This window comes from Melitaea cinxia, chromosome 15, assembly GCF_905220565.1.
Source record: "Melitaea cinxia chromosome 15, ilMelCinx1.1, whole genome shotgun sequence".
NCBI classification, from domain to species: Eukaryota; Metazoa; Arthropoda; class Insecta; order Lepidoptera; family Nymphalidae; genus Melitaea; species Melitaea cinxia.
In genome coordinates this window covers 5,650,620-5,662,550 of record NC_059408.1, presented here as the reverse complement: position 1 = coordinate 5,662,550, position 11,931 = coordinate 5,650,620, and the positions used below count along the sequence as shown (strand labels likewise).

Here is an 11,931-nt window from a genome sequence, read left to right as displayed (position 1 = left end):
AATTTGTCGAAATCGGTCCACACGGTCAAAAGTTCTGATGTAACATACATTAAAAAAAAAATACAGTCGAATTGAGAACCTCCTCCTTTTTTGGAAGTCGGTTAAAAAACTAAAAAACCACGCTTTTATAGCTAATCGAACTAAAGAGTAGAAAATAATTTTTACTCTCTTTTCTTTTGTCAAAATTTTTGAATAGTCTTTATAATTTCGAATGTATGAAGTAATTTTTCAGGAGTACATTCATAGGTTTCAGAAACGGAAAACTTATCTACCTTATTATTAATGGAGTCAACTTGATGAGTCATTGATAAATATTGCAAAAATTGGGTTTATTAAATGCACGGCCACGGGAATCTAAAGGGAATTTAGAATGTTGAGCACAATATAATCTCGAATATTCAGTAATGTACACAAAATAAAGTATTGAAAATTAATGTCGCATGAATGATAAAAATATTCAAATTCTATAGTTCTAAGCTTTTGTTTAAAATATTAATAGTTAGTGGAGTAACAACCAACTACACAATTTTGACAAAAATTTTCTGGAGTGTTTTGCATAAAACATAATAAAAAATTTAAAGGAAAATCTAGTCGAATGAAAAATATTGCTTATCTAAAGAGAGCGATATTTTCCCTAGGAAATGTTAATAGCACGGAAATTGCTCTCTTTTTCTCTGCTAAGAAGCGTCCGTGACGTAGACGTGGCGTTAAGCTTCTTAGAGATTGCTTTGACGTAGTTCTACAGACTTCATAGAAATACTATACATAATTCCGTTTAACACCTTTTCGAACGTAGAGCTAAAAGTTAAAATGTATATTTCTTTCTTTAAATAAAATGTATAGACAGAAAAGTATGTTATTAAAAATTATTAAATTAATTTCTTAATTTATTTCGTACCTTAAAGATAATAGACATTAAAGAAAACAACAGTATTAAATAACAGTTTAAGGTTAAAAAAAGTGCAAAGGAAATCATATCATTATTAGTAATCCCTTACATGCAACCTACGTTAGAGAAGATAATAATTTTGTAATTATTTTCGTGTCGTAACAAAACAATTAATTTGTTCTTATCACCTGCTTATTCACTTGCGTTGACGGATTTTCTGATTCTCCTTTGTGTTATAAAAGATTCATAAGGACATATCACGTTTCAGCCGACCGAAAGTAACGATCGCTGTCAGGTATTTATCATAATAACCAGGACCGACGGCTTAACATGCTCTCCGAGGCACGGTGGTGGGACTCGCAAGGGTCATCCAAACTGGATTGAAATATTTGTAAAAATACAAATATCCATCCCCAGCGGGAACCCAACCCGCAAACCGTAGCTGTAGACAATTACACGCACCACAACACCAGCGTTTTATTGTATAAGGACATATATGATCAGAAATTGTTTTTATACAACTACAAACATCCGATTAATGTGGTTATGGAACGCTTGACTATTGTCTATTTGAGTTACTAGAACTTTAGTTTCTGATACACGTTCGTTCATAGCCTCCATATCTGGTCGTACATTTAGGCTGTAAAACATATTTATTATATGAGCAAATCAGTAGACATTAATTGCAATGCGTATAAAAAAAACATACCATCAAATGAAAATCACTTCGTTATATGAGTTTTTTAAATCTGGAAAGTAAGTTAAGTATTATGTATGTTTATTATAAGAACGTACAATTAGGCACGTAAACATCTTAATATCGATATATTTTCTAATAACCAAATGTATGTAAGTATACATATATAATAATAATAATTAGATAAATAACATTAACCTAAAAAAACCTTAAGTATATATATATGTACATAATATAATAATTAAAAAATATTATTAAAAGGAGTCCCTTTAGGCAAGGTTCCGAAGATACTGGCAGCGTTCCCCCTTTGAATAGCTAGACTAATTCTTTGTCCGAAGTAGCTGCCAGCTCTTCGGTCTCCTGTGACGTCGAATAACCTTTTCGATATTTCCTTAAAAAGTGTTATAGCACTAGGACCCCACGGACCAAGGGTCTCGACACCGAATGGGACAAAATCATATTCGGAGCCTAGACCCCTGTATTTGTCTGCTTTTGTTTTTTCCGCCGCTTCACAAGCCGCACCAGCTCTGTTGTTGGTTCCATGTAGATGGGAAGGGGCCAGCGTGTCTGAACAGGTTGCATCCCATACCAGCACCCGGCCCATCTTCCATGGAATCAAACTCATACCATCCGGTCTCTTGCCATCGTCTCTTGCAATACCAGTTGGCTCAAGTAGACTTGGCACGTTGACGGTGGCAAGGGACCGGCGTATGATATCGTTAAGTGCGGCATGTCTCGAGAAGCGGCCTGCACTTTTTAGGCATGACAGACCGTGATGTCCTAGCTTATCGACATCACTGCCACAGGGACATTTATGAGGAGCGCAGACCGGAACCCCAAGCCGTAGACAGGTTGCGATTCGGAGCGTGTCAGGCTCAAGAAATGTTCCTGTATTTGTCGAAGGGTACGCGTGAAGCCAGTAGCCGGCCTCATGCGTACCCACGGCCAAAAGCCTAGCACGCGCCGAGCCTGTACTACAGCTTAAAAGATTTTCATAAGTCAATTTGCAGTTTATGTCGTCCCAGCTCCTCTGTGAATTTGGAGAAACTGGAAAATTTTGACCTGGGCAAGATATGATTGATATATATATATATATATATATATATCTTTTCTTTGTTTATTATTATATATTGTTTATTATTATCGATATGTACTTTATTAAAATATTCTAATTCGCACACCAATCATTTGTTTACTTCCTAACTGCAGTTTCTGTTTTGTGTCCTATACTATTACTATTATTATTCTGGATGTCACTCCACCCGCTTAATATATAATAGATACATATATTTTTTTTCGTTATTATTATTATACTGAATGTCACTCCGCCCGCCCAATACATAATAGATACATATATAATAATAACTACTTATATAGATAATATAGTAAATTTAATTATACTTACATATATAAATATAATCGGGTGGAGGAATACGCCCCGGCAGGGAGATCAAACGGCCGGGGGTTAGGGCTGTAGGCTGAGAAACCGGCGGACAATCCTAGCCGAGTCAAGTAACACCGCCTTCTGCATCCTGGCTGCGAGCGAACCGTCCCGGATCCCCAGTTGCCTCAGATGGTGAGCGAGGCTAACCGGGATCAAACCGTTGGCAGATATTACGATAGGGATTATTTCAGCGGGCCCCACACTCCACATGTCGACAATCTCGTGCGCCAGATCCAGATATTTACGTTTTTTCTCAGTCTCGGCTTTCACGAGGTTCAATTATTATTTTCTGTTACTTATTTGAAATTCTTTAAGTGCATTTTTTTAGAAGAGCGTTTTAGAAATAAATTGTATACATTTCCCTTGTGTGTTTTCTTTCACAGCAATTGCACCTTTAATATTTATCAATAATTATGTATTGAGTTCGTATCGGTTTTGTAACACCGCACGTATCTGGTCAAGCGTAAAACAGAACATCTTACAATTTGTAACTATATCTTATTTATTTATATTAATATTTATTTATATTGATGATAATCAATAAAATAAATAATTTCTTATTATAATAATTTTCTAATATATAATCACTAATATTTCGATTTTTCTTTTGGTTTTTAGTATCACTGCTTCTGTATATGCTTACAATTTTGTATGAATAGAAAAAAGCATAGTTATATAAAACATAGCGTAAAACAAATAGTGATTGAGCAAATTCTTGTTGAATGTTAACAAAAGCAAAATAACAAACAATGCTAGGTCCATTTTAATGACGGAGGACACACAGCCCTCCCGTTACCATGGTTGCTTTAAAGTATCCGAAACGCCGGGCATTTAAAAACTTAATAAACCGCGATAATTTTTTTTTATGTCACTAGGTCGGCAAACAAGCGTACGTCTCACCTGATGGTAAGCGATTACCGTAGCTTATAGACACCTGCAACACCAGAAGCATCGCAAGCGCGTTGCCGACCCAATCCCCAACCCCCCCTGGAGCTCTGGTCACCTTACTCACCAACAGGAACACAATACTGCTTGAAAACAGTATTATTTAGCTGTGATCTTCTGTAAGGTCGAGGTACTACCCCAGTCGGGCTGCTCCATATTTTGAGCAGGAAATTCCTGCTGTGCCCTACCTCAGTGAAACATATTTCATTATAATGAGTAAAATTCGCGTAAACATTAGAAAACAAATTACTAGGTTCCTATTCCAAAGACATGTAAAACATTTGCTTATACTGAAAACTCATACGTTAATTTCACCTCCGAAACATCTGACTACACAACACTCCAAACTCAGCACTCGCAGAAGGTAAGTTAAAGAAAATAAAATACGCGTATTTGGCACCTAACGTTCAAGTTTAAAGCAAGTCGAAATATGTAAAGCGTAAACTCACATTCAAGGTAGAGCTTGATTTATGTAGATGCATGTTCTTGAAGTTATAAGATAATTACGAACATCAAAGTAGATGCAGTGACTACGTTGCTAATATAAATTTCGCATACATGCGAGTGTCTTCTATTTACGAGCATAAATATTTTGCATATTAATTGAATTAGTTTTTTCGGTCTAATATTATTAATGATAATAATACACAACAATATATACTACTATACTTAAAATAATAATTAATAAATCTGTGGTCGTAATTTTTAAATGTTTTTGTTCAAGTAATTTTCTCGATCAATGAATGAGTGAAGGTTTTCTTAGTACACGTATTTCCCTCAACCTGTAAATAAAAATTTACTAAAATCAACTCATTAGTTTTAGAGTCAAAAAGACGAATCTAAGCTTGCCTGTTTCTTATATTATTTTGTCGTTATTTTAGTCTAAAAATTAATTTACAGAACATGTCAAATGAACCATATAAACTAACTGTTTTATAGTTTTAACAACACTACTAAAAATTCAATATAATTTTTAGAAGTTCTGTGAAAGATATTATAAAACTCAAATAAAATACAAAATATCTCAACGCGTAAGAAAGTCAGCATTATTCCTTTTTATAAAAACTGTGTAAATAAGACAACACATAATTGTTGTTGGATTTAATATTTGTTAAAGCTATCGACCATAATACATCGTAAACAGACCAACTGATAGACAATATAACAAGCACAAATGACACCGACCCATATTTGAAGGTTGAGTCCTAAATCGAAGCTTAAAACAAATATTTGCATCGTGGAAAACATTGAACGGACATTCTCATTTTCAGGGTAAAAAATAGAGCGTTTTACTGAAAGGGTATATAGGATACCGGAGCGTATTACCGGAAAGGTCGCCATAACTCGTGAAAATATACCAAATTTACAACACAAAACGAATATCTACTGTTACACAATCACTAGCTTTCATTCACGGCTTTTCTCTTTCTTTTATTTTTGGTTACATCTATACAAATAAATAAAATTGGAGTGTGTTTGTAATATTAAAATAACCGCTTTTTACTAAATGCATATGGATGTAAACACGGTACATATGCCAAAATAACATTTTTTACAATTTTTGTCTGTCTGTCTGTCTCTCTGTCTGTTTGTTCCGGCTAATCGCTGAAACGGCTGGACCGATTTTGACAGGATTTTCACTGATTTTTTAACCGACTTCCAAAAAAGGAGGAGGTTCTCAATTCGACAGTATTTTTTTTTATGTATGTTACATCAGAACTTTTGACCGTGTGGACCAATTTCGATAATTTTTTTTTAATCGAAAGGTAGTGTGTGCCAATTGGTCCCATTTAAATTTATTTGAGATCTAACAACTATTTTTCGAGTTATATCTAATAATGCGTTTATACTTGACGCTTTTTTCGTCGATCTACGTTGTATTATACCGCATAACTTTCTACTGGATGTACTGATTTTGATAATTCTTTTTTTGTTGGAAAGGGGATATCCGTAGTTTGGTACTATGATAAAAAAACTAGGCACTGATGATGGGATCCCAGAGAAATCGAGGGAAACTCTCTAAAATCCGCAATAACTTTTTACTGGGTGTATCGATTTTGATAATTTTTAATTTAATCGAAAGCTGATGTTTAGCATGTGGTCAAATTTAAATTATATCGAGATCTGATAACTACTTTTTGAGTAATCTCTGATAACGCGTAGTTACTTGACTATTTTTACATCGATCTACGTTGTATTACTTGTCGATGTAGTTGAAAACGGTTTTTTTTTTCGTTTGCGAGCAAATACAATTATATTTTAGAAATTTATTTATTTTATAACTCTGCGAACTAAAAAATAGGTTTTATAATTTTGTCAAATTCTATGGAAGCGGACGAAGTCGCGGGCACAGCTAGTAATTGAAATAATATTTTCTGCATTTACTTTCAATCATATTTATTTCCACAAGGTTTCCATTCTTAAAGAAAATTAAAAAATTTACATAATTTCTATTTTTTTAACAGAGTCACACTAGCACAGATATTTTAGTAATATCACCACTACTTTAAATACTAACGCACTCAGTCTGACTAACTGACCGACAGTAATTTTTTCTGACGGCATTTTCAGAGCCTTTAAGGGGATGAAACTGAGAATAAAGTTCTGTATTTTAGATCCACTATTTGCAAAACTAACAGCTTATTTTTAACCTTTCAATTAAAAAACAAGCATTATCAAATGTTTTGCGTAAACTCTACCATTATAACATTGCAAAACTCGTGGATAAGTACATAAATGCATATTTTGGTGTCTGTTGTAGTGCTAAAAAGGAGACAGGTTTTATGGTACTCAAAATAGGAATGATAGAGTAACATAAAACATGTATGTAATCTGTAACCCTATAGATAATAAGAGACTAGAATTCCAGAGAAATTCTAGGCACAAAAGGCACGTTATTGTAAGACATGTTGGTACCCGAAAATTACAATGCCTGAAAACGCCTGTTAGTTCTGTTAGTAAGAGTTCTTGTTTTGACACAGCTAGGCTCTTTTTCAGTTTAGAAAATGGAACTCGGAAAGTTGAGGCTGTTAAAAAGGGTAAATTAGCATTATTTTTGTGTATTCTACTAACCTAGAAATATTTTCTTCTCATCAGGTTAAACGGCAAGCTTAATCGTTATTTTTTTTTTTTTTTTTTTTTTTTTTTTTTTTTTTTTTATTAGCCCACAAAACTGACTACAATCGTTTAATATAGACATATAAAGTGAAGGACAAAGTGTAAAGTAGGTATGTACAATTGAGTCTCCTAGATGTGGACATAGCATGCATTTCACAAAAAAAACAAAACTAAAATCAAAACAGGTAACTTAACAATAGTGCAAAATCAAAAGTTAGGAATATAAAATACTAAACACATGCAGTTCAAATAATAAAAGAAAAACAAATTAAACATTTCAATATAAAAGAGGGAAAATTAATTACAACAGAAACCTAAAATACTGTACAGCAATATACAATTTAAACACGTAGCTCATTATACAGCTTATTTTTAACTGTAGCTATACTATCACAGAAGATATCTATTACGTCTCTCTTTCCATTTGCGAAAAACTGCATTCTGTGCAATGGACTATGTCTACCAAGATTACTTTTTACTCTGGGCAAACTAAATATCTTACGGTTATGTAAGCGGCAACCCTTACGAGGAACAAGCAAATTAAGGCGTTCAATCAATTCAGGTGCATCAATTAACCCCTTCAGAAGTTTAGACAGGAAAACGATATCCGCGATCCGCCTACGGTCCTTTAGCGTTACCATTTTATAGTAAGAAAGACGAGCTTCATATGTGAGCAATTCTTTATACTTGAAATCTCCGTAAGCTAGATGGAAAAGGAATCGCTTTTGGATTCTTTCGATTCTATCGGAATGAACTTGATAACTCGGGCTCCACACAACACTACAATATTCAAGAAGGCTACGGACAATACAGTTAAAAACTAGTATCGATAAAGTGGAGTTATTGAACATTTTCATCTGTCTGTAAACTAGCCCCGACAACTTAGAAGCTTTGGTCGTTACGTTCTCAATGTGTTTGCGAAAACTTAAAGTTGAATCTATAACAACGCCAAGATCCCTGATACAGTCAACCTCAGTCAGGTCTATATTATTTATTTTGTACACGCAGTTAAACCGGTTTCTCTTCCTTGTGAATTTTATGTGGTAACATTTATCAATGTTTAGGGACATGCCATTTCTGATGCACCAGGAATTAACGGCATCTATGTCACTCTGTAGTACACGTATATCATGCTGGCAGTCAATCGCTCTGTAAATCTTTAAATCGTCAGCAAACAGTTTCATTTTAGAATGTAAACAATGTGTTAAGTCGTTAATAAAAATTAAAAAGAGAGTGGGACCAAGATGGGAACCCTGTGGGACACCAGATGCTACCTGTATTTCGTAAGACTTAAAGCCATTTACAGCAACGAGCTGTGACCGATTCTCTAAATAGGACTCGAACCAACGAAGTAAAGAACCGTGAATTCCCATGTACTCAATTTTCAACATGAGAAGTTTATGGTTGACCAAGTCAAACGCTTTGCGGAAATCAGTATAGATTGCATGTACCTCACCAGCTGAATCCACTATTTCTGCTATATCGGAAATATAGCTAACTAAGTTAGAAGTCGTAGATTTGCGAGGGCGAAAACCATGTTGGTTGTTGTCTAAGAATGGAGCAATGTGAGAGTAAATTCGCTTTTGAACTATACTTTCCAAAACCTTACCACTAACTGACAAAATGGATATTGGACGGTAATTTGTAATATCCTTAGAGTCCCCTGATTTGTAGACCGGTGTTACATAAGCAGCTTTCCACCTGGCAGGGAAAATACCTGAGTTCAGCGAATGATTATATATAAGGGTAAGTGGCCTAGCTAATTGACGAGCGCATTTTTTAAGAAATAATGGAGCAAGGAGATCTGGCCCGGCTCCTTTGCATGGATCCAAATTACAAAGATGCTCAAAAACTTCTCCCTCTGACAACCGACAAGCACTTAATGGCATATTAGAAATATTGTGCACAGGGGGAGGGGTGGGATAATCTTCCAATTGACAATTACTAGGGCAAATATAGATCGATTCAAAATATTTAGCGAAGGCATTGCATATACTTTTACCTCCTATGGCTACGAAATCTTTGAGAAACATTTCATTTGGAATAAAATTATTGCTATTTTTGCGTTGATGCTTAAAGAAGGTCCAAAAATAGGAAGGGTCAATACGAATACATTCAGAGACACGCTTTTTAAAATTTGTATAGCAATCTTTTATCATTACCGCGCATCGTTCACGCAGTATCTCATAAGAGTATTTATCCATTGAATTATTATATTTCTTGCTTTTACAGTGATATTTTGCCTTCTCCCTGAGTGCCCTCAATAATGGAACCGAAAACCATATGGGATAGTGGCTATCTCGGGGCTTACGCATAGGTGTATATTTATAAATAATAGGCATTATTGTCTGATAGAAAATATCTACTTTTTCGTCCACCGAGGATGCATTATTAAATGCGGATAACCAGTCTATGTCATCTAATTCATTGGATACACCGTCAAAATCACACAAGAAAAAATTCAGAAATGGTGCACGGGAAGATCTAATATAATTATCACAATGAGTTTTTAAATTAATAAAAACATTTAAAGGCGGATGATGGCGATCTATTGATACCAAAGCATCATCTGTTTTGCTCACTTTTATCCAATCAGAACTATTCGCTAGTACTAAATCTAAAATACGATTATTTACATTTTTAATGGAATTATATTGTTTTAAATTATTAAAAGCCATGTTTTCGAAAAATATACTATCTACATTATTAGAAAATTGTTTGGGTAATAAGTCACTATCATTATTGTTAGGTTCCCACAAAATATTAGATAAATTAAAGTCACCAACGATGAGAACTGGTGAACGAGGCGGCATTCTATTATTGCAGATATCTGTGACATTTTTAAGAAAGCATTCCAGGTAATCCTCCCTAACAGGTGGCGGAACATAGGCAACGCAAACAGATATATAAGTATTATGACTAGTTTTAATTGACAACCACAAGTCTTCACAAGCCGATTCCCATTCATATTTTCTTATTGATTCGATTTTTTTATTAACAGCGATTGCCACGCCACCACCTTCCTTTTTGTGGAAAGAAAGAGGACATGACGACCGATCACGCCTATACAAAATATAGCGACCATCCAAAATTTCGTTGTCAAAAACCGTGCTGTTTAACCAAGTTTCGGTCAAAACTATAATGTCATAGTCATGAGAGAGAACCGCGGAATAGATATCCTCTGTTTTGGTCCTTAGACCTCGTACATTTTGATAAAATATGTTTAGTGTGAATTTATAACAAAAAAATATATATCTAAATACGTGCAAATAGAAATGAGCATCAGTTTATTTTAAATTTTTTAAGACATCAATATTTTTAATCCACTGAGCTGCAGACTCATTATTTTTTCGAACGAAAACGCGACCGTTTCTTATCCACACAAATTCATACTTCTTCTCTTTTGCAGCCAGTCTGGTGGCAGCATGGAGCCTTTTATTCTTTAGAGACAAGTGTTCCACAACATAGACCGGTGAGTTTTGTCCAGCAAATCCCAGATGCGATGTGTTAAGTTTGTTCTGGGGATTCTTTTTATTAAATCGTTTGACGGAAGCCAGAAGGTCGTCCCGTATTTTTGGGCTAGCTAATCTTACCACAATGCTTCTTGTGCGTTGCGAGCTCGAATCCACCTTAGGAACTCTGTGGCAACTCAGAATATTTTGATCCGATAAGTCGCAGGCGACAATCGACGCCATCTGCTGGACAATGGTAAGAATATTTTCATCATTTTTGTTCTCAGGGACACACTGAAGTTCCACGTTACAATCCCTGGCCTGCTGCTCGAGTTGGTCCATTTTACCCTCCAGTTCAAATATTTGTGATCGCAAGTTTTGGTTCTCCGAATTTAAATTAGATAGGGAATTCTTAACTTCATCGTTTAGCCCAATCTGTTCATCGTGAGCATCAGATAGGAACTGCACAGATTTAGTTAGCTCATCCACATCTTTCTTCAAACTATTAAATTTACCTCCAAGGTCTTTTACCTCTCGCTGTACATCACTAAGTTTAGCATCGAATTTGTCCAAACAAGCTCGTTGGTTTGCAAATTGCTCACTTATTTCCTGCCGTAAAATCCTAATCTCTTCCACGAAATCACAAACAGGATTACCCATCGATAATAGAGGTGGCGAGACGGAAGCATTGTCAGGCGACTGCTGCTTGTGACCTTGACTCCGAATTGGTGTATTTGTATTATCTCGCTTTGGTTTCCTTGCAGCACATTGAGGGCAAATCCATGTAGCTCGGTTTGTTAAGCTACTATCATCACAGTTTACACATTCGCTATGGTATAATAGAGAGCATATCGCACTTGAACATTTCAATCTTTTTTGCGTGACTAAAACTGCCTTATTGCATGCTGCACATGAGCCGGGCATTTTGAAAACCAGATATAATTCTATAAAAGTTCTTTAATCCTAATGGTATTAAGTTTATATACGTAAAAAAAAAAAGAAAAAAAAATTGTAAATTTTAGTTTGCGCTTGCACAGGATTTGAACTATAAAGTCACGATTTAAGCAATACAGATGTGCCACTGCGCCACGACAGTCAACTGACACCTTGACGAATATAAGGTACGTAAGAATGTTTTATATAAAAATTTCAATAAAAAATTTAGAAGGTAGTTATGAGATAATACTTCTTGGCAATTATTCAACGTTCACTATTATCACTATTTTACCACAATTAATTTATTTCTGCACTTCAAATCTCAAAGAGTGAACTGTTTATATTATGCCGTTGTGACCATTAAACTGTTATAACACTAAATTATCACTAAGTTTAACGTAATTTAGTTAAAACAGATATTAATTTGGCGGAGATGCTACACTAGCGCTAA

The 11,931-nt window shown here is 34.8% G+C and overlaps 1 protein-coding gene across 1 annotated transcript; it reads right to left on the bottom strand.

The window, feature by feature from the left end:
- Positions 1–10,379: 10,379 nt before the first annotated feature.
- LOC123660633 lies at positions 10,380–11,468 on the bottom strand. The gene has a single exon (XM_045595689.1). The coding sequence runs from the start codon at positions 11,466–11,468 to the stop codon at positions 10,380–10,382; it is 1,089 nt and encodes a 362-aa protein (XP_045451645.1).
- Positions 11,469–11,931: the final 463 nt, after the last annotated feature.

What these genes read in the sequence shown, in the direction of transcription:
- LOC123660633 (XM_045595689.1), bottom strand. Translation starts at nt 11,468, where the DNA reads ATGCCCGGCTCATGTGCAGCATGCAATAAGGCAGTTTTAGTCACGCAA.